This window comes from Symsagittifera roscoffensis, chromosome 7 (genome assembly GCF_963678635.1).
Source record: "Symsagittifera roscoffensis chromosome 7, txSymRosc1.1, whole genome shotgun sequence".
Classification (NCBI taxonomy): domain Eukaryota; kingdom Metazoa; phylum Xenacoelomorpha; order Acoela; family Convolutidae; genus Symsagittifera; species Symsagittifera roscoffensis.
This window is the reverse complement of record NC_087068.1, coordinates 5048377-5072368: the sequence shown is the minus strand read 5'-3', so window position 1 is coordinate 5072368 and position 23992 is coordinate 5048377. Positions and strand designations below refer to the sequence as shown.

The following is a 23992-nucleotide window of genomic DNA, read 5'->3' as shown; positions in this document are numbered from 1 at the left end:
AATATTTCTTGTGTAGATATACTTGTATGTTCGTATCAGAGAATATCATGTGTACAAGCGCGTACAATTCCCGAGGATGCAGTCTTCCTCTGTTTGGATCGTACACTGGAAGCGAGAGCTCCTTCACGTCCATTTCCACAAGGAAGTCCCTCAGCCTCGTCAAAGACAAGACTAGGTTTTCTGGGTCCACGTGCTGCTTCTCTGTCGCCCTCGTTACCATGAAGCATAAGTATTTTCCCGGTATCTGCGACACCGCCGGAGGTAAGGCTGCTACGCCCCCTATCCCTGGTTTTTGCTTCCAAAGGAATTCCACGTTTTTGTATTCTCTCTTAAAATCTGCCGTTAACGCTGTCCTAAAACTCATGTCTGCAGTGATTGCTATCGCACATGTTCTGTTTGTGAGTATGAAATCACTGTCTGTTAGTACTATGTTACTAGAATATTCATTTGGTAAGTTAAAATATGACTCAACTACACTGCCTATGTCAGGTTTCTTAAGTTCTTTGCCTGATTCTGCTTCTAAGTCTCCTGTTTCTCATGCTATTCTTAATTTTTTTATTACCAAGTTCTCAGTGTGGGTAAGTCCTACCCCCACTCCCCGGACAAAAACATCCATCGACGTCCCCGTCGATCGCATACCGGGTATCAAGTCAAGGTTAGAAGCTGGAATGAGTAGTCGTCCCACCTGGGCAGCCCAGGAAGGATCATCTCGTTCAGTCTTGATGTATTTCATGCTTTCACGATCTACGTCTTGAATCGTGACTCTAGTCTCCTCTGGATCCGAGGTCGTTTCATTCAGCCACTCTAAGACACGCAGGTTCGTCAGGTCTTGTTCATATGACTGCTGTTGCTCATCGTCGAATTCTACCTCGGGTTTCGACCAGTCGTCAACCCACTCATCGTCGTGATCATCGTTTGTGTCAATGTCTTGCGGCACAGTTATCTCCTCTAGACCCACTACTTCCTCCACTATCTTCTTTAGATCTATCCTATCCACTACAAAGTCGTCACCGTAAGGATTGTATTTCTTTCTTGGTCTCATCCCATCCTTCTGACGAGTCTGTATGGTGAACGGAAGAACCGGTTCCAAGTTCTTGGGAACCTCTATCTGTTCGGGATCCTGCCAATCTTCCTCTGCATAGGGTAAGGTTTCATCGTCCGCTTCGATCTGTTCGTTTGGATCCAGGTCCAGCGGTGTATCCGTACCTTCCTCTACGGCTTCATTTCCATCGTTCTTCTCCCTGGTGCCTTTTTCATTGACCTCACAAGCAGGATTCATCATTAGATAATCCTCTTCTTCCATGTCTGCAGGTATAAACCAGTCTTCTGTCGATGGATTGTGTGGCTTGATGTTCTCGTAGTGCGCGGCTCGGCCAGTACTCAGTCTATAAAAGCGTCCCTCCTGGTGCACCTCTGTAATCATGAAGGGTCCCCTCCACTTTTTTAGGAGCTTCTTTGTCCCTTTCGGTGGTATAACGTTCTGAAATACCCATACGTAGTCTCCCACCGAGTAAGCCTTTGCACCAGCTGCTTTCTTGTCGAATTTTTTCCTCTGCCCTGCCTGTGCCTGCTGAGTATTTCGTCTACACAAATCGTTCAACTCCTGTTGGCGTCTGATCACATCCCTCACGTAGACCTGTGGGGATGTTTTCTTTCCCTCATATTCTGAGTAGAAGAAGGTTAAGGGTAAAGACTTTTCGTGTCCAGTTAGCATCATGTGTGGACTGACTCCAGTGGTGGAGTGTTGCGTGCTGTTATATGCTCCCATCACCTGTGGAAGGTATCTGTCCCAATCGGTCATGTACCTGGAACAACATACTCTCAGCATCGACACTAACGTCCTATTCTGTTTTTCCACTAAGCCATTCGTTTGAGGGTGGTATGTCGTGGAGTGAGCCTGAGCGACCTGTGAGCGTCTGATTAGCTCTTTCGTAAGCTCTCCTACGAAAGCTGTTCCATTATCCGATTGAAATGTCATCGGACAACCATGTCTTGCTATCCACGTACTGATCAGGTGGTCGCATGTCTCTTCCGCCGAGGCAGTTATGCAGGGCACGGCCTCTGCATACTTCGTGAAATGATCTATCATGACCAGCACCTGATTATAACCATTGTCTGTCATGCATATCTTTTGGTGATCTATTTGCACCACCTCGTTGATTTCAGACGACTCGATCGATTGTAAAGGAAATCGCAACTTCCTTGGATCCTTGACTTGTTGGCATGACAGACATGCTGTTACCCATTTCTCGCATGCCTTTTTCATCCCAGGCCACTCAAAGCGCTTCAGGATCCTCTGATATACTTTGTTGATCCCCTGATGGCCCATCTGATCATGTGATCTGAATAATAGTTCTGTCTGATAGAGTTTCGGTAACACTATCGCGTTATACTTGTATAGGACTCTGTCTTCCTCCCTTCTTTTGCAAGCCACAATCCCGTCCTTGTTCAAATATAACCTCCCTTCCTTCTGCATGAAGTATTGTCTCAGGATGCGATAACTATCTTCCTCGAGGTCCCCTTTATCCGGAGAACCATTGTCGATCCATTTTTTCAGGTTGCTTGTCATGCGATCATTTCTCTGCGCCCTTAGAAGGTCCGAGAGTCTGTATCTCGCCTTCAAGTACGTCTTCATGACCCTCATCTGACTATTCAGCTCGTTGGGCTGATGTGTGTCTTCTTTCATCTTAACGCACCAAATCTTCGCCAGCGGTTGTGTTTCTTGTTCAAACGGCAGAAGATCAGTCCTGACTACCACTTTCTGCGGCAACAGGCTTATCGAGCGTTTCGATACCGCTATCGTTTCTAAGTCATCCGCTGCGTTATCAAAGACTCTTTCGCTTGGTATTAGGTAGCGATCACTGTCAGGATCCTGGTACACTTCTCTGTCGAGGTCCCTTGCCCGAGTTTCCACTAGTAGCGTGTGTATCGCTAGTTCTGACAGTTCGGATCCCGAACTCGAGTTCCTGTCTGAATAGGTGTCTATTCCTGAGTTTCGGGAATCATCATCCGTCTAAGAGGTTGTGCTGGAGACTGCGCTCTCCTCCAGATCATGTCTGTTCTTTCTTCGCATCCATCTGAACTCCCCGGACAAAACCTTGTTTTCTAGGTCCTGTTTCTCATCAGGAATTTTCTCGTTTATCTCAGACTCCCCGGACAAATTTCCTTGTCCCGGGTGTTGATCTTGTGATCGCTGGTTCTTTTCATCATCCTTCTCCCCGGACAAATAGTCTTGCAGCAGATTGTGTTCTACCTCTTCACCCTCTTTATCCCGGTCTACAAAGGTGACGGTTTTCTTTCGCTTGCTGCTCCCCTGTTCTTTCTGTCCGTAAGAAGTACTGGTTAAAATCTCTTGGGGTATTGAGGGTACTAGTTGCTGATTTATTGTCCTACAATCCCTCTCGTTCTCTTCGTGTTGTCGTCTGGACGGCATGATCTTCACCTTCTCACTGACTGTTAGCGATGCCACTGCTGCTGTCCACTCGGGGTCATCTCTGGTCACTTCTCTTTTTAACAATCCAACCAGCATCCGCATCACTTGTGGTGTGACTTGCACCGTTTTATCCAATAATGAGAGGCTGTTTATATTCATGCGAGAGAGTTCTTGCTGGACCAGGTTCGAGCGCAGCAACAAATCCAAGGGGACCGGGTCCTCCTTGGACAGGATCTTTATCTCGGCTGCTTTCTCTACAGGTAGCTCAGGGTGCCCTGGAATTGGATGTCCAGACTTATCCAACCATCTCGTCAAGGGAAGCGCATCATAAGTTTCTTTGTCCAGAAACGAGAATCCCTCCTTTATTTCCGCCTGATTGGCCTGTTTCTGCTCCAATCTTTCATAAAACTCAGTTTTCTTGCTGAGGCTGTCAGCATTCTGGTGTTTATCACGCATCCTATGTTCGATTATCATATGGTAGCCATCCAGTCTTACTATCCATCTACCAATATAACTCTGATCCATCGAGTAGGTCTTCAACCAGGATAACGCTCTGTTGTCCACGCGTAACTTGAAGGGAGCGCTCCCCAAGTATGCACGGTACTTCTCCACGAAGGTGACTACTGCAAACATTTCTGCTTTTGGTGCGCCATATTTCATCTCTGTGTCACTCAAGACTTTGCTGCCGTATGCAATGGGACGGAGAACTATTCTTCCGTTCCATTCTTGCTCTTGATGCAAGATTCCTGAGATGGCCACCACCGATGCGTCTGTGTCGAGAACATACATGCCCTTTTCTGTAGGCATGCCCAGCACTGGCGCTTCGCACAGTTCCCGCTTTATGTTCTCGAAAGCAACCTGTGCCTCATCGTTCCATTCGAACTTTTTCCCTTTGTTGCGCATCAGCTTCTGCATCGGGTACACCTTGTCCGCATATCCTTTTATGAATTCTCGGTAGTAATTGGCAAACCCTGGGAAGCTCATGAGCTTTGTGTCCGTTCTTGGAGCTTTCCATGTCAATACTGCTTCCACTGCTTCCGGGTCCGGCCTCACACCATGCCTATCCACCATTCGTCCTAGGTACTTAATCGAGTCCCTAAGGATTTCACATTTCGATGGTTTGCACTTTAATCCTACTCTTTTCATGCATCCAAAGACCTCATCGAGCCTATCAATGTGGTCTTCCAGGGTCGGTGTCGCTATGACTACGTCATCCAAGTAACACATCACGAGATTCCCATACTTCTTGGTCACTCTCGTCAAAGCCTGAGCCATCAGTCTTTGAAAAGTGGCCGTTGCATTGCACAAGCCGAAGGGCATCCTCTTCCACTGGTACAATCCCAACTCGCACGCGAATCCGGTCTTCTCTCTGTCCTTCTTTCGCAGAGGGACCTGCCAGAAGGCAGAACCTAAGTCCAATGTGGTGAAGAACTTGGCATCACCAAGTTTAGATAGGCTCTCGTCTATTCGCGGTATCGGGTACGCATCTTTTATCGTTACCGCGTTCAAGTAACGAAAGTCGCAACAAAATCTAAGTTGCCCCCCTTTCTTTTTCGCCATTACTACTCCGCAAGCCCATGGCGATTTCGAGGGTTCTATCATGTCGTATTCAAGCAACATTTCTATTTCCGCTCGGCACGCTTCCGATTTGTGTGGCGTCATTCGCCTTGCGCCTTCCCTATGGGGAACGGCGCCCTCTTCTAGTTCGATTTCGTGTTCGACGAAATTACAGCAACCGATATCCGCCTTATGTTTTGAAAATACATCTGCGTTCCGACTTAGGAGGTCCCGCAATTTTTCGAAATCTCCCTCACCTATTTTCCCTTTTAAATGTTCTATCTCTGGCAAAACCGGTTTGTCAGATTCCAGTTCATATGACGAGGGGCGTTCCGGAAAATTCGAGCAGCTTGATAAGCCGTCGTCCGTTTCGGATTTCATTGAAAACAATTTATGAATAGATTTTAATTCATTAATCCTCTTTAAAATTTTATCTTTATTGGCATGATAAGGACAGTCTTTCACACTATACTTCTTCAAGTTTTGTGTCTCCTCATAGTCGGTCCTCATCGGCAAAGCGTAGCCAAGCTTCTTTCCACGCTGGATTGAAACCGTGGTGTCCAGTGTGTTCAACAACACACTGACACACAGTCCGTTTCGCGTTACCGAGAAGCTCCGGCCTAAAATCACCGAACTCTGACTATTTGGATTCGGTACTAAGCAAACCTGTTTACTATCACTTAACGAATTCAAATTTCTCATTCTAAAAACTGCTACCACAGCTTGTCCTGGTTGTAATTTTACTTTTCTATCCAAAAAAATTGGTACCTTGCTTTCGTCTGTTTTTATCCTATTAATTGGTCTCATAACATACTTCCGGTCCGGGTTTCTAATCCGTATCAGACCGTGGTTCAAGTCAATCATCACGTCAAAATTCCTGACAAAATCTCTGCCCAGGATGAATTGGTCGGCGTCGTCCAGATTCTCTACCACCAGGAAGCTCATCCAAAGATCTCGTCCTCCCATGTGGAGGACCGTTATTGGTGTTCTTCCGGCTACGTAGATAGCTCCTCGATTGGCTGCGGCCAGTCGGAGATTCGTTGGAATTAGATCTTCCCGCGTGAAGCCCATTCTTTCCCAAGTCTTTATCGGCATCACACTCACTACCGCTCCTGTGTCCAGAAGCCCTGTGACTCCGATTTTTGTTTCGTTGGTGTCGAGCAGATGTGCGGTCACATCTGCTTCATACCCAATGTGTACTGCGTCTTGTTCCATCATGGCGTCATGGCCTATCCTGCGGACTTTAAGTTCCTCTTCTCCCAAATAGATCTGCCCCATTTGGTCATCATCTGTTGTTACATAAGTCCTGGTGTAGACGTTCAGCATTACTTGATACGGCCCATAGACCTCTAGGTAGCGTCCATGAAGTTTCTTCGTGCGTGGGCCACCTGTCGTTAGTAGTGCTCGCACAGCTCTCGACTCGGTGCGTGGCTCCACCTGCCTCAGATAATCTGCATATGTGCCCAAATGCATCAAAGTGAACTCGGATGGTTCACTCAGATTTCTGATCACCTGATGTCCAGCCACTGAGATTATCGACTGTATCTTGCTTCCTTGCGGCACCGTGCCGAACCTCTGACCGGAGATCACATTAAGTTTCATGTTCAAACTACTTGGTACTTTCGTTTCTTCGAACTCCGTTGCTTCGGAGGTATTCAGTTGCTCCTGAAGTTTCTCATTTTCCAGTTCAAGTTTCACCTTTTGTTCGATCTCTTTCGTCACCAGTTCCTGCTGCACTCTATTTAGAGCATCCCTTGCGGCTGCCTTATAATCAATCTTGAAGTCGTCAGCCGCAGTTGCTGGTTCCGGCTCACGTGCCTCCTCTGTTACCGCTTGCATCTTCTTTGCCGCCAGCTCTTGAGGTTTATCTTTTCTGCGTGCCTCCGCTTCACTCAAAAGTCGAGCCTTGCTGGCTTTCACTCCTGACAAAGCTTCTTCATGTCTTGGATGCTTGATGTCTGCCACTGCATCCCAGAATTGCGCACAATCTGATTTAAAATGACCTTCCAAGTTGCAAAAGAAACACCTCGGGCCGAATTTCGCAATTACTCCTCTCATGAAATCCTCATGGTCCAACTCTGACGCATCTTCGTCCTCGAGGCTAAAGCCTATTGCTTTCATGCCTTGTTTGTAAGCTGGGCATGCTGACACATGATGGTCCGTTGAACTGCAATTAGCACAAGAGCGTCTCTTGTCCATATCGTCCCTCGGTTTGTACCAATTGTTCCCTTGGTTTGCTGGTCCGTTGTTAAAATTGCCATAATTGTTCTTGTAATATCCAGATCTTGAAGGAGGTTTCAACAAAAGATACTCTTTTGATTTGAGCCTCAACTCCTCCGGTGTTGGCGCATTGGTTGATAGTGGTGTGTAATGCGTTGCTAGCTTCGTACGAAGTTCATCATTCTTCACACCATCGATAAATTTCGAGGCTACGGCCAAGTTCATCCTTCGGTTTGACTCGTCCGGTTGGCTGCGTCTCCTCAGCATTTCCAAATCATCGAGAAACTTGTCTATCGTTTCATCTTCTCGTTGCCTCCGTTTCTCGAAGCGCATCATCGCCTGGTGCCCCTGCACCCCTGATCCGAAACGGTTTAACAAGATTTCGAAGATTTTCTCAGCAGTGTCACGTTGGTATTGCTTCTTGGCCATGACACAGTTCAGGGCTGTCCTTTCCAAGTTGCTGGTGAGCGCACTGCATTCCTGTCTCTCCGACAAGTCCTCTTCCTCAAAGTGCAACTTCATTACCTCTATCCAGGTATCAATACAGCCATCAGATTCGTCTTTGTAGCATCTTGGTTTCTTAAAGACTCTTCTGGACTTCTCACTGCGTTCATTGGTTCTGGATAGCCTTGTCTGGAATGTCTCCAAAGACCTGTTTAGGGGTTCAAATGCTGTGGCCATAGCCGTAGCATCCCTTGAGTGTCCCGCTTGAGTGTCCTCACACCTCGTCGAAGGCTCTGTGTGCGGTGCATCCCTGCAATCCGAATCACCGTGAGCGTTTCCCGCTTGGCCCACATGACTCCTCCTCGGGCTTGCATGCCCCCCGTTGCCGGAATCACTTTTCCCAGTCGCATGTGTGCCTTGCGTCGGTCGTTCGTTAGAGGTTTGTCTGTTCCCCGTTGAACTTGCTCTACTGTTCGGGCCCCATGTTCCATTACCCCTTGTGGCATAGCCTGATGAACTGCCCCTGCCTCTAGTGGATCCATACGTCTTCCTCTTTTGATGTTCATTGAAGTTCACCCTCGGTTCCCTGCTGGGACCTCCCGAGTTCGGTTCTCCTTCTTTTGGTCCACTCTTGTTGCTTAGTAGCCCGTCCAACCTATCCATGATAGCCTGAGTTCGCCTCTCCATCATCGCGTCTATCTTTGTGTCAAGAGTCCCAAGAGACTGCTCTTGTTGAATTCTTAACTTCTCCATGTCGTCTCTTAAGCGTAACTCTCGCTGTTCCGCCTCTCTTGTCATTCGTGACAAGTTCCTCGCCATATGTTCGTCCGTTATTTCTTTCAAGCGTTTTTCGCTCCTGCCAACTTCTTGTCTGTTGCGGTTTATTTCTTCCCGCAGACTCTCTCTTTCAATGTGGACTGCCCTTTCTAGTTCACTCATCCTTATTGACATCTGCTCGTTTTGTTCTCCTAAACTGTCCACTATGTTGTTTAAGGCTTCTTCTAGTGCTGCCCCGTTATCCACGAGTGGCGTCACTAGTGGCGGTGTAACCCTGTCGGTCCCAGGTAGCTTCGTGCTGGTCGAGATCCGGGCCTTGACTCTCTGTCTCGACGTCTTCCCATTATCTATTTCAGGATCCGCTAGCGCGTTGCCTAGCCCTCTGGTTCTACTTTCTCCAGTTTGTGGCTCTGAACTTGTCCTAATCGCGAAGTCTTTTGACTGGCCCGGTGTGTTTGCCTCTTTGCTTATCGTTGTCACTACACCAAATTTGTCCATGGTTCCAGTCTCTCTTCCGACGTGTGCCTCATTCTTCTGGATTGAACTATTGAGGCTGACTTGAGATCCAAAGTCCCCTTGCTCCTCTTCATCCTCTTCCTCCTGGGTTTCAACTTCGTTCCCTGCGCCTCCTCCCATGGTGAATGGGAAGATGTTTCTGAAGGTGTTCTTCATTCTTTCTGAGAACGATGATGACGTTGTTTGTTTCCCAGTTCCGCCTGCCATCATAGTGTTGTCTGTCGGAGATCTTCTCGTCGCCGCTACTTCAGTTGAGATGTCAGACAGTTCCGACATCTCTTCTCGATCCAATGTCCCGGTGGAAGTGGCAAAATCATGGCCTTGTTCTACCGGAGTAGATTCACTCGCCAGCCTTCTGCCTCTTCCTTCCAGTCCATTTTCTTCCTGGTTGTCGTTCATGGTATGGTCCGTATTGACCTCCACTTCTAACAGTTTTTTTCGCTCTTCTGAGGTCTTCTGACTTCTCGTTTCAACCAGTCTGCCTGAAATCGTCTCCCTTTGTCGGACCGGGATCGCTTGATCCAATCCACAAAATGATCAGTCATCGTTTTTCTTTGCTTTTCAGGTATGAATTTCCTAGAGCTATTACCTCGTTTCGGTATCCTTGACTTGTCTAGACTCATTCTCTATTTGTCACTTTTTTGTGCCGATACTTAACTCGATTGCTAGAGACCTTATAGTTTTATTAACAATAATAATGACACAACACAATAATTTTCACAAGATTCTATTAAATAGTGACCACGAAACCCTGTATGTTATCAGAGTACAGTTTGTATAAAATTTATTCACACTAACCAATTATTGGTGGTAAGATTTGAAAACTAGCACAATATGATGTTATCAGTCAATTTAAAAGATAGTGTACTCACTACCCAATCAAGCACAGTTTATGTTGATTTAAAATCAAAAAAAAAAAAAATATATATATATATATATATTTAATGTCAACTTATGAATACCTCTATGAAAAAAACGTATGTGTAATGCACTCTTAGTCGGTCGCAGTACAATAGTCGAACCTGTCTTTTAAAGAAAAAGCTTTCCCTGCTCGGTGCTGCACCAAACAGACAAAACTTTGAAGGCAGTAATTTTCTCAAGTGGGCGTCTATTGCACCCACCGAGTACTGTGTTACCTATCTGCCTTCGGACTGCCCGAGCTAGAACTACTAAAATCCTCAGGGCAGTCACTTTTCCCAAAAACGTATTATGTTACAATCCACACCAATGAATCACGCTCTTTTTAATTTAGACTTAGTGTCGCGAATATCCGAGTTCGGACCTGTTTTGTTTTAGTCTGGTTCTTATTGAAAGGCAAGTTACCAGTGCAGTCACTGATACCTAGCCTGTGTGCTAATAACCTAATACCTCTCACTTTTTAGTCTTTCTTTCGTCTACCTAAGTCCTTTAATAAAAAAAAATATCCCTCCGGATTGGCACAAATAGGACCCTTCCGGACTAATAGAATCTAGACCCCTCCGGATTGGGACCCCTCTGAGTTAGTTAATATAAGACCCCTCCGGATTTGGACCCCTCCGAATTAGCAACTATAAGACCCCTCCGGATTCGGACCCCTCCTAACTTGAAAAATCTTTGACCCCTCCGGATTGGGAGCCCTCCGGTTTTGTAAAAGTAGCTTTTCGGAGTTTACCTTCTTTCAACCTATACCCCTCCGGATACGTTCTCCGATGCAGTTTTGCTCTTTCAATTAACTAGGAAGGGTGTTTGCTACTTTCCTAGACCCTTCCGGATTGAAGTTAAGCCTCTTATTTGACAATTCACACTGACGGTGAAGGGTCTTATCGCTCGCCTAACTTCGGCTCGATTAAGGTTTTGCTGTGCCTTTAGCCTTGCCTTTTCGTCTAGAACAGCCTAAAGTTACTTTTTTCAACCGCTATTACCTTTTGGTAGGGGTATAATGGCTTTTCTAAAATATTTTTGTAAAACGTGAAGGGTGTACCCTTCCAAATTGAGGAATTTGCTAAAAACAATCTCAAAAATTTTTCACGCTTACTTTTCCGAAAAATTTTTGTCCCTATCAGTAAGTTCAGCTAATTTCTGATCTATTGGTACCAAGATCAACTCGATATGCCTAGTAGTCTCAAAGTTATTAACCAAAACGTCTTTTTTCTAAACTCAAAATTTTTTCTCTCTTATAGGTTCCGCCTAACTTTTTCCGCAAATCAGGTCCTTTCGACCTAAAAATTATTGATCCGAGCTCAGAAGGCCTATACTCTTCTAGTTCAATGCAAAAGACCCGATCTAAAACGTTTTAGTAGAAGAAATTTGCGAAAAACTATCCTACCTGTACCCCTCCGGATTGATGAATCCACCAAATCAAACACGTTAAGTGCGATTTCTCTGCAACCCGGAAGGCTTTCGGGTAGCGGGTTTTAAAACTTGTAGATTCACTAGTGGACGTTGTCCGAACAACTATTTTTACTGTTGTAACTCAAAAATTTCAAAAAATTTTCTAAATTTATAGTGTTTCGTTTTCTCAAAAATCACGAAAATTCGGTTTTCGGTACCAAAGTAGTTCCAACTACTTTCGAACTAAACTTAACCGGTTCTCTCTATTGTGGTAGTGCAGTTACAATGTAACACACTAACTTAGCTCTTTTTTCCGTTTGAAAAAATATCGATATCTCAAAAATCGCGACTTGTGGGGGGATCAAAATATCGCTATTTTGACCCTAAAAACCGGTCTGTTTTCGTTGTTTTTCACTGAAAAACGATATAAGACTATTAATATAGGCTATATAAGTAATAATATTAGTAATACTATACCCCTCCGGGTTTGTTTAATATCCGAATTAAGGTGCTTAACTCGGATATTCGCAGTTCGGTGAAGGGTCACTACAGTGCAGCACTGTCGAGCCCCCCACAGATTACTATCTTAATTTTTTGTACCAAAAGGGATACAAAACTTGTTAACGATACCCAACAGTCGATTGTTGTTGTCGTTGAGCCTCTTCTTGTTGCTCCTTGTACTGCTTGCCGGATCAGTCTTTTCCCAAGACCCTTCCGAGTTGAGCGCAAATCAGCTGACCCTTCCGGATTGAGCGCAATTTATCATTAACGTGCTTAAATGCTCAATTAACCCTACAGTACAAGCCTCACAAACGGGCTACAAAACTGATCGTAACGATCCTGACTGATATAAATGCCTGTAACAACAATATATCTATCAACAACAAACGGGGGGGGGGTCGGATCACATCTTGTCTGGGGGGATGATTTCTACTGATTTTTTACTTTTTTTTGTTTTTGGTTTTTTCGTATATTTTTTATGTTTTTTGTTTTTCTTGGGTACTATACTACTTTTTGTTTGGTTTTATATATATCTTTAAGTGTTTTTGGTCACAAACCATTCAGGAAATGACGGGACCGCGAATCCCCCCACCCTTCCTGGTTCGTGAATTTTCGGTCTTAACTAAGTTAAAAAGCTATTCACGGTAATCCGGAAGGCTTCCGCGTTCCAAACTACCCTTCGGCCCCGGCGGTTTAGGCCTATTAAGGGCGTTAATGTGAGCATCCGCTTGGCGGGGAGTGCTCGTTAACGGTTCCGCCGGTCATGATGTTAAAAAGAATAACACCCAGGAGCGCCATAAAAACATCTATGTAACATTCGCCCGGAAGATACATATCGACGGAAAACAAAACTAAGTCTTAAGACGACTGGCTAACGTCTAAACATAGCTTTGCATGCTTTTCACCGTCTCTACCAAGCCAGTACTTTTTGGTGGTCTTTCTAACATCGGGTCGACAAAACGTTACTGCTTTCGGCTTCGGTCAAAACACTCAAATTAACTAGATTACATGCAGAAATAGTGAGCTCATGGCTGGGTCTCAGTATCCTCAGACTACGAGGTCACTCCTAAAAACAGGGCTTCTACTTATTATATTACTATTGTTTTTGTTCAGTAGATAAAAATCATCATCTCCATCGAAGATGGATCAACCCTTTCCCCCAACTCCTAGCTTCTCATCCTTATCAAAATGAATCTAGATGTTAATTAAATTCAAGTCAGGACATGACAGGAAGCTAAAAGTTTATATAACAGGCTAAAAGTTTCAGTCCCGAAACCCCTCCGGATTCTTGAATCCACTGAATCAAGCTCGCTAATCTTGACTTCTTCTTAATCCGGAAGGCTGTCCTCCACCCTTCACCGTTGTCTGCAACGGCCCTGCAACTATTGTAGCGGCACAATAGTTGCAACTCGGAGTGTTATCTGCAATTTCTGCAATCGGCTATTGTTTTTTTTTCACGATTTTCGCACTTCTCGTCCGCGCAACTAATGTTGTTGTTAGCGCAGCTAATGTTGTTGTGTTTTTCTTTCTTGTTTTAGCCAAAATGGCCGTTTCTGACGTTTCTCAGAAATATGACGTCATAATTCGAATTTTTGAAATTTAAAAATACCAGAATATTCCAGCCCTCACCGTCTGGCCAATCGTTCCAATAACGTTCTTAGTTCTTAATAACCACCAATCCGGAAGGCTCGCTGCTAAAAATTCGAATTCTGCAGAGATTGCATTTTGGCCATTCTGGTCGAATGTCACAGGATGAGAAGCTAGGAGTTGGGGGAAAGGGTTGATCCATCTTCGATGGAGATGATGATTTTTATCTACTGAACAAAAATAATCGTAATATAATAAATAGTAGTAGCCCTGTTTTTAGGATTGACCTCGTGGTCTGGGGATACTGAGACCCAGCCATGAGCTCACTATTTCTGCATGTAATCTAGTTAATTTGAGTGTTTTGACCGAAGCCGAAAGCAGTAACGTTTTTGTCGACCCGATGTTGGAAGAGACCACCGAAAAGTACTGGCTTGGTAGAGACGGTGAAAAGCATGCAAAGCTCTGTTTAGACGTTAGCCAGTCGTCTTAAGACTTAGTTTTGTTTTCCGTCGATATGTATCTTCCGGGCGAATGTTACAAACCTAAAACTCGCCTTACCTCAACATACTTATCATAAAATGCACTCGAGAAAACTAAATTTGGTACTTACATAGCAGCACGCTTGAGAAACAGAGTGATTAAACTAATTAATGACTCTTGCATAAATATAATCGAATATAACTCAAGAAGTTTTCTGACAATGAGCTCCAATCAAAGGAAGTAAGTTTTAATGCAAGAATGTAGTTTTGGATCTGGACCACTGGGAGACTTCAGTTGTCTGCCTTTCCGTTGAAGGTTCACTCTGGTCCAGTTGATTCTTGCTCTGCTCTTGTATTTGTTCGGTCTCCTATATCAGATTGGACAGCTCTACTCTCGTTTGATTTATATCTGGAAATTGCGAATAGCAATTTCCCGCTGCTTTTTTCAAGTACTTTCCCGCGATTGTAATTCGGTTGTTCTGATCTTATTTTTCTGATATTTTCAGTTGTCACGAGAAACTTGAGCATGACATGTCCCATTCGAATTTTTGAAAATTTCCATTTGACCCCAAAATCATGTTATTCGCATTGCTCAAGGTCAAACTTACAAATATGACCGACTGGCACACTCCGGGCGAATGTTACAATCTCACACAAGGTTTTGAAGTTTTTTCAGTTGTGGTTTCTTTGAAAAATTTTCCGTTTTTCGACTTGTTTCCCTTCCTTACCTTGTTGCTCGTTTGCAAGATTTTTTTGGTAAAAAAAAGGTCAATTAAAATAGACCCTTTCGTCATGCGATGGTACGTGCACAAGTTGGATAGGGCCGTACCAACGCTATATAAATACATCGGCAAAATTTTATGAATAAATCAAGTCGATATTAATGCATCAAGAGAATTGTCAATTAAAATCTACCCTCCTCGATTATAGCACAGATACAATTGTCTATGTTGGATGTGTTTGTAAGATTTTTGCATCCCCTAAGGCTGAGGATTGCACTCCTCAGAGGTTGGTGGTATCGCAAGGTACACTAAGGTTTTATTGGTGGTATCGCAAGTGATGCGAAGCTCCGCTTTGCCTCTGTGTTGGAATATGTCTCGGCTTCTTCCAGTCTTTCTTGCGTCTCGATACGCCAGGTAAATATGGTGTTTGATATCAAATGTGATACTTTTTAGGAGGATTGGTTTTGTTAGATTTCAGCTTTAACTTTTTTCCTCTTCAGTTAGAAATATGGCTCCGGTGGATTGGGATGCAATATTGCAACTGAACGCCGAAGATATTAATGATGAAAACATTGACGAAAGTTACGAACTTTTGAACGATGTAATTGATTGATCTTTTGTTATTTTTGTGATCGCATTTGTTTCTACAACCAAAAAGTTTTTGTTTCAGCTTAAAATAAAAAACACAGACAAGGATGCGTCTGTGGACAATCTAATTCATCTTTTCAATGTGACAAAAGAGGCTCTTATTGTAAGTAGTATTTCTTATCAGCTTTAATAACAGTTTAAAAAATGAACAACCGAATGTTTTTCAACTAGATTAATCACGACCTTGCCGAAACATATCTAGAGGAACTGACGGGTCTCGCGGCTAATGAAGGTGAACGTTCAGCAAAGGAAGGTACGTTTGTTTTTGTACAGTCGCATTGTGCTTGGGTTTGCTTTAGTTTTTTGTTTTCCACGCAAATCTGGAACCACAACTAATCATAGGAATGGGTCGAGTGATATATCAAATGAAAGCCCTTTCGGTCAAATTTTCTAAAATGGTCCCACTGTCGAGAAAAACTGGCTTAAAATTTTTGAGTTTTACATCAATTCCGAGCAAATAAAGCAATCGGTCGAGTAAGGTTCGTAAAAAAATATTTAATTTTAGGCTAAAAAAAACTTGGTTTAATCAAAAAAGAAATCTAGTTTTGGAAGTTTCAGTTAGCGCTTCCTTGGTAATCAAAATTTTCTTTAAAAAAGATTTTTCAAATAATTGCGCTAGAAATCGAAAGAATCTTGATGAAATTTTTTTCTTCATTTTTTGTTTGTCATTCATTTTTGTCGATGACAAATGTCGATATTGCCTAATTCACTCTTTTTATTTGCGTTTGTTTAAGTCACGAATCACACCACGCACTGAAAATGAATGTGGTCGAAAAATTCTGTGCTACTTGCACAGCAAACGGCCATCCTTGTTATTAATTGCCTTCATAAAATTAGCCAACTAAGTGTTTATTTAAGAGCAAAAATTGAAAGATGAAAACGAGGATTTGAAGAAGGAAATTGAACGACTCAAATCTCTCGGGTCCAGTGACGTTGGAAAAGATGTGCGCAAGTTGCGAGAAAGACTTCTCGATTTGGAAGCCAAGAATGAGCGGTTGTCTCAGGAAGTGCAGGATGAAGTGGCTCAGCATGATGCCACTAAAAGGAAATTAGATAGGGTAAGTGCTTATGGTTACGTAGCAGTATTTAGACAGCGTATTCGTACTCGTCAGTATTCAGACAAATACTGTATTAACCAACCAGAGTCGAGACAAGGAAGAAATGAATAATTAATAATTATTTATTTCGTAAATTTGCTTTCTCATCTCGATTGTGATTGGTTAATATAGTATATGTCTGCTTACTGAATACGCGGTTGTCTAAATACTGACCGCACTCAGTGTTTATGTAGAGGACTTTGCTCGCTAACAGCTCGATTTAGCCGCTCTTAAAAATTTTTAGATGGATTTTTATCGTACTAACTACAATATTCATTCAAAACTAGAGTTCCTTTTTTTTACACGCTAACTCTCGTCTTATATTTTTAGTTTACCTTTTTTCCAACCTAACTCGCACAAACTATTTCTCATCAACTAGACACTGCTGCTGCATATAATTCAACATTGGCGATATAACAGCTGTTTTGAATCATTTCTGTTTTTTTTTTGTATCCGGTTTATTAGTGGCTAGCTTTTGATGACAGCAAGGCGTTATTGAGCAGTTGGCGAAACTTTTAGTCTGCAACTGAGATCCGAATGAGGGCCTTTTGTTTCTTTTCAACCGTTTTTATTTTATTTTTTTTGGTTTTTTCGTGCTTTTCAAAGCTACTGCGTAAGTCCGGATCGTCTTTGTGTTAAATTAATTTTTTAGACGGAAGATTGTTTGACCTACTCTTTTTTTGGGTTTTCATGGGGCCTTTTTTAAGGCTTTTTCGTAGTGGAAGAGAGCCTAGAGGTGTTGCAACCAGAACCTAGACTTTTTCCAATTTGGAACTTTGTTCACGGGACTTTTCTAGACTCCCCAGCCTACACATCCTTACAAAAGCCCAAGTGCCAAATTTAGAGTCTATGTAGCCTGTATTTGTTGGAAAACGTCCGATGGATTAGCGGCTGGTTTTTGGATGACAGCATCGCCAGATAGCTCGACTGCTGAGGCAATAGACTCGAAAGCTGTCGGTAGTCGATTGCGTAGGTTCGATTTCCCGAGGTAGTATTTTTGTTTTTCCGTATTTCAGTCTATTCTATTTTGTTTTTGCATTTTCTTGCTATTTGAAAGCTCACACATGCCATTTATTGTTTGTGTATGTGAATTGCAGTTTCGCTTATTTTAATAAGCTTATTAAGTTCAAGGTAATTATTTTGCCAGCTTAAGGCGTAGTGAATGTTCATGCTTTTAAGTTCAGTGACTCGATTCCGGTCAGGATTTGTTTTTTTTTGTAACCGAATGTTTCGTGCTTAATTTATTATCTATCTATTATTATATATTTAAACGCGGGCTTCACTATCTCAACATGTTTAAGCTTTTTCAACGTATTATTTTTGCATTCTTAACGAAAGAGTTTTCTTACGTTTAAGCTATATGGTATATTGCAAAAAAATTCAATTTTCTAGCGTGAATTTGAAGTTTGAAATTATCAACCCAACAGTGGGATGCTGTCAGAGTTCCACCAGGGTTTGCAAATTAGGCCTCTTATTATGATTGCCCAAATCTTTTTAGTTTACGAGATACAACAATTCTTGTGATTTTTTGATTAAATCTAAAACACTCAACCCTGTAGTTGGGCGCTGTCAGGGTACTCTCAGGTGTTACAAATCTTGCCTCAAAAATATGCCTGCTCAAATATTTTCAGTTTCTGAGATATGATGTTCCTATAATTTTTCAAAAATTTTCAGAAATTTTAGATTCAAAAAATTAGATTTGAAATTCCCAACCCTGCAAAAAGGTGCTGTCGAGGTACTCTCAGTGGTTGCAAATCTTGACTTTAAAGGTGACTGCTCAAATGCTTTTGGTATCCAAGATATGACATTATTTTCTATATTTTTCATAGTTTTTCGAACAATTTTTCAAAATTTGAAATCACCATTCCTATAGTGAGGTGGTCTCAGGGCACTCTCAAACATTTTAGATCTTGCCTCCAAGTTTGTTTGCTCTAATCATTTAAGTTTCTGAGATATGCCGTTTTTTATGTTTTTTCAAAAGTTTTCAAACAACTTAAAGCTAAAAAAAACTTCTTAAATATGACTGCTCAGCGCATTTTACTTTCTTAGATATGAAGTATTTATGTTTTTAGAAAATTTTCAAATTTGTACTTTTCAATATTTGAAATTGTCTACCCCTTGGTTGGATGATGCCACGTTAACACCAGCGGTTGCAGCTGTGGCCTCCCATCATAATTTTGCTGCTCAAAATTGTCGTTTTTTAATGATATTTAAAAATTTTTCATCAAACATATTTTAAAATCATTTTTGCTCGATTTGTTTGATGATACTGCAAATGAACTCGTTTCAATTTTTGTTTTCAAAATGGAAAGCGAAGTTGTATGCTGTCGGCTATTTTAGAGTTTCGGTTATGAGTTAAAAATACGAAGATCAGAAACTCAATTGTTTTGGAGATTTGGCCATTTTTGTTGAAATTATTTCTACGTTCAATTTCTGAATTCAAAAGCGTTGTTTGATTCCCCCGTCAATTGTTACGTTTGCATTGATATCATTTTTTTGCATATTTTTATATAAATAAGCCATTTTCGAAAAACGTGGCCTTCTTCTAATTTCGAAAGTAGATTTTCCTGATTTCCCAGCGGAATAGAAATTTTTCTTATTGTTTCAGTTTTCTCAAATTGAGATATTTGATCAGTAAAAAGTGAATCATAAACTAATCTTGAAACTCAAAGAGCTTTGAGGCTATATATTTTGTACTCTAAAATTCGACAATTGAAGATCTTTTCAGTTTTTTGTTTTCTTGATTCATTGACTCTTTTCTAACTGTCTCTTCGCTGTTGTTTTGGAATGCCATCAAACAGTATTCCTCTATGGTACAGATAACTAAGTTACCAATTTCTTCGATTTTGTTTTAAAATGTTGACACGTTTTGAATACCCGTTTAATCCGAAGTTTTTTTGTGTTGCTGGTAAACTTACGCACTCAATCCGTATTCATATATATGCTTTTCCTTTTTAATGTTAATTCGGTTTTTTATTTTTTCGGGCTAGTAGCTTCTTGCGTCGTTTGACGGTTGAAAATGTCTAATGGATGTGTTCACTTCGCCGGAGTTCAGTTAGCATTCTTGTTACTTAATGCGCGCCCCTACTTCAGAAAAACTCAACTATCGAACGACAAAAGTATAATGGTCACGAAAATGCCAATGCTTCAGTTTGAATTTTTTAATGCCAAGTTCCAGGGGAGTAAAGAAATTACCCCGTTTTCTCCCAGCGGAAGCAGAAAAGGTCCAGTTTTTCTTTAACATGATCTAGCTTCAAGAAAAGAGTGCAAAACATAAATAAATCTGGAAACTCAAATAGCGTTAACGTAATTTATCTTTTTTAAGAGTCAATGAATGTAGTGAAGACTCTTTATAGGTCGTGATGATTTTGTTCGTTTGTTTTTTTTTTCATGAAAAGGTCCTAAAATTTGTCAAGCTCAAATTTGATTTTTCGCAGAATAACTTCCGTGTTTTTTTATGTTCAATTCATTTTCTTTTGTTAAAGGAAGGCAAATTCCACTATTGAACGTCAAAGGTGTAAAAGTCATGAAAAACGTTGTCATTTTCTAATTTCGAAAGTGGATTTTGTTTTTCTGTTTTCCCGGTTGAAGAAAACGTTTACCTATTGATCCAGTTTTTAAAATTGTGAGCAGCGTAGTGTGTTATTACGGACCTTCGATTTTCCTTACCTAACTCGCAAAAAATAATAATCATTAAAAGTGTTCACTTATTTGATGGCACTTTTGCTACAGTAACGATCTGTAGCATTGGAAATTTCATAGCGTCTGTTCTCTACTACTTTGTGGCTAGTGTTTGTGATTTATTAAGTGGTTAGTGTGTGAGACAAGAATCTCTAGGTTGCAGGTTCGAATCTCAGACGTAGCCGAAATTTATGCTTGTTATATCGCTTGTTATAGTATGAACTCTTTTTTTCCAACTAGCACTCTTTTTTTTCAATTATTGTTGCGACAAATCGTGTTCATTTTGATCAATGACCAGCTATTAAGTACAGCCAATGCTAAGGATATTAACACAGACTATTATATTACAAATAGCACTTTAGCTTCAAGGTTTCATGGATATGTAGCGTCGAGGCAGGGAAGGAGATCCGCAACAAAATGAGTGGGTTTGAACCATGGCACGGTCGGATGTTTTAAATGAAATTTTTCGTATACTAGCTAAAAATGCGTCCGCTCTATAAATTGAGGCATGTTAGTTGGTAATGTTTCAAATTGGCGGGCTTTGCTAATGCGTCATAAGTGGCTTGCGTCACTTAGCATGCAGGTAGATGCATAATTGGCGTGAGTCACTTAAGAAATTTTGTAAACTCAAAGTATTACTTATTCAGCTTTTCCCAGTAGCATTATCGGTCATATTTTTGCTTTTGTATGCGAAGTGCATCTTCGCCTCTGTGTAGAAAAACCTAATTTTTTATTTCGCTAGCAAGTCAAATAGTTTTTTGAAATTATATGTTTTTAAAATTTAGGCTTCGCCTCTGTGTAAAAGGATAGCAAACTCCACTATCGAGCAGCGACTTTTAATTGCGAAAGTTGGTAACGGTTTTTATTTCGGTTTTTATGGTTTTTATTTCGGATTAACAACTAGTTTAACACAATCACTTCTTTCATGTGCGCTCCATTCACGTGCTATCATGTTCAATCTCCGACAAACCAGACATGTAGGTCACCACTGCGTAGTAACTAGTTACTACAGGGTAGTTTCTATATGGAATTGAAATTTTTTGAAGTTTTTAGATTTTTTTTAGTTTTTTTTTGGCTCAACTGGTGTCTACTCAATGGTTGTCGGCCTTGTATCCGCTTCGTCAGTTTTGTTCACTTGCTAATTTGAATTTCAATTTTTGTGTTACTTGGCTTATTTGCCTAGAGTTTTCTGTATGAGACACTTTTATCACTTTTTGCCAAAAATTTTTTTTCTGAAAAACCCTTCAAACGTTTTTTAAAAAAGAGTTTCCATGGAAAGACTGCCTACATTCCTGTGTGCCTGTATACTCCCCTGGTCTTTTATTGCTTTACCCCCTTGACTACAGCCTTCGAAAAGGCCTGTGGGGGAATATTGCACCGATATTTTTAACTTTTTGTTTTCTCAAAAATTAAGCTACCAAATTTCCGATTTTGGTTTCAATAATAGAAAGGACTTGGAATGCTCCCCTACATAAGCGGCCAAACTTTTTTGAACTTAAAATTATTTCCATTGGAATAGTCAAATTTTTGGTTATTTGACCGTTTTTTCAATCTTTTAACACTTGCGATCAGCGTAGTGTATTCGTAAGAACCATTTTTCTAGCCTAACTCGCAAATAAAAGAGTTCATTGAAAGTAAAAAGTGTTCACTTATTTGGCGACACTTCACTTGTGCTGTAATCACGATTTAGCATTGGAAATTTTCTAGCATCTGTTTTCTGCTTTATATGTGGCTAGTGTTTGCGACATATATTTTTTCTTTGAAATTCAGAAAAACAAGTCAGCCTTATTTTGTTTCCTTGCGGTCATTGACTTTTTCAACTGTCTGTTCAAATGTTCTTTAATTTACCAATCTTTGTAATGATCCAATTTCAATTCATAGTAGTCTGCTTTCTCATGTTGCATGAATGTTTGCATTCAGTTCTCGTAATTATTTGGCAACGCAGGGGTCAGATTGTTGAGCGTGGGCGGATCTAGCACTTTCTCGAGGATGAGGAAAGGAGAGCGGATGTTCACAAAAAAGCTCTCCTTTCAAACATTTATTTGGTCAAAATTTTGCTGAATAGCACGCATACTTGAGAGGAATGCTGGGCTCTTTTTCTTCCCCCCCCCCCACCTGCAAAATTTTACTAGTGAAATTTTGTTCACGTCATCCAAATGTTGCGAAAATTGGCATGCGAGCTGTTAAGGCCATGACAAACATGTTTGGTGTTCATGGTTAACCTTATAAAAGCCCTCGTTACACCATAAAATTGGTGCTTGTGTGAGGCCGGGGGGGGGGGGGGAGAAAAAGAGCCGAATGCTGTTTTTGGGCATTATTTGGAAAGTTTTGACCATAAACTTTCATGGTTCCCCTCAATAAAAGCATTCATTGGCCCCTTCAGAAAACTGTTCAGCTGAATCGGTCAAAAATGTCAAAATGTGTATAGGTTTGTCTCCTCTGAATCATCAAAATACTTGATGAGTGTTATCATTTTTCGTCATTTTGTTCCAAAATTGGAATTTTAGAGGGGTATGAGGTTTTTAGATGCGTTAAATTGGGCAATAAAGTCACTTAAGAAATTTTGTAAGCTCAAAGTATTACTTATTCAGTTTTTCCCAGTAGCATTATCGGTCATATTTTTGCTTTTGTATGCGAAGTGCATCTTCGCCTCTGTGTAGAAAAACCTAATTTTTTATTTCGCTAGCAAGTCAAATAGTTTTTTGTAATTATATGTTTTTAAAATTTAGGCTTCGCCTCTGTGTAAAAGGATAGCAAACTCCACTATCGAGCAGCGACTTTTAATTGCGAAAGTTGGTAACGGTTTTTATTTCGGTTTTTATGGTTTTTATTTCGGATTAACAACTAGTTTAACACAATCACTTCTTTCATGTGCGCTCCATTCACGTGCTATCATGTTCAATCTCCGACAAACCAGACATGTAGGTCACCACTGCGTAGTAACTAGTTACTACAGGGTAGTTTCTATATGGAATTGAAATTTTTTGAAGTTTTTAGATTTTTTTTAGTTTTTTTTGGCTCAACTGGTGTCTACTCAATGGTTGTCGGCCTTGTATCCGCTTCGTCAGTTTTGTTCACTTGCTAATTTGAATTTCAATTTTTGTGTTACTTGGCTTATTTGCCTAGAGTTTTCTGTATGAGACACTTTTATCACTTTTTGCCAAAAATTTTTTTTCTGAAAAACCCTTCAAACGTTTTTTAAAAAAGAGTTTCCATGGAAAGACTGCCTACATTCCTGTGTGCCTGTATACTCCCCTGGTCTTTTATTGCTTTACCCCCTTGACTACAGCCTTCGAAAAGGCCTGTGGGGGAATATTGCACCGATATTTTTAACTTTTTGTTTTCTCAAAAATTAAGCTACCAAATTTCCGATTTTGGTTTCAATAATAGAAAGGACTTGGAATGCTCCCCTACATAAGCGGCCAAACTTTTTTGAACTTAAAATTATTTCCATTGGAATAGTCAAATTTTTGGTTATTTGACCGTTTTTTCAATCTTTTAACACTTGCGATCAGCGTAGTGTATTCGTAAGAACCATTTTTCTAGCCTAACTCGCAAATAAAAGAGTTCATTGAAAGTAAAAAGTGTTCACTTATTTGGCGACACTTCACTTGTGCTGTAATCACGATTTAGCATTGGAAATTTTCTAGCATCTGTTTTCTGCTTTATATGTGGCTAGTGTTTGCGACATATATTTTTTCTTTGAAATTCAGAAAAACAAGTCAGCCTTATTTTGTTTCCTTGCGGTCATTGACTTTTTCAACTGTCTGTTCAAATGTTCTTTAATTTACCAATCTTTGTAATGATCCAATTTCAATTCATAGTAGTCTGCTTTCTCATGTTGCATGAATGTTTGCATTCAGTTCTCGTAATTATTTGGCAACGCAGGGGTCAGATTGTTGAGCGTGGGCGGATCTAGCACTTTCTCGAGGATGAGGAAAGGAGAGCGGATGTTCACAAAAAAGCTCTCCTTTCAAACATTTATTTGGTCAAAATTTTGCTGAATAGCACGCATACTTG

General features: G+C 41.1%; 1 protein-coding gene across 2 annotated transcripts in view; it reads left to right on the top strand.

The window, feature by feature from the left end:
- LOC134851744 (centrosomal protein of 290 kDa-like) overlaps positions 1-23992 on the top strand; it is a 495955-nt gene that overhangs the window by 399836 nt on the left and 72127 nt on the right. Inside the window, exons 2-5 of one of the 2 annotated variants that reach the window (XM_063867962.1) lie at positions 15047-15147; positions 15217-15297; positions 15366-15447; positions 16053-16252. In XM_063867962.1, coding sequence (XP_063724032.1) covers positions 15055-15147; positions 15217-15297; positions 15366-15447; positions 16053-16252 — 456 coding nt within the window. In that variant the 5' untranslated portion in view covers positions 15047-15054. Of the gene's footprint in view, positions 1-15044; positions 15148-15216; positions 15298-15365; positions 15448-16052; positions 16253-23992 lie in introns of both variants that reach the window. The other variant, XM_063867963.1, reaches the window with a different exon arrangement.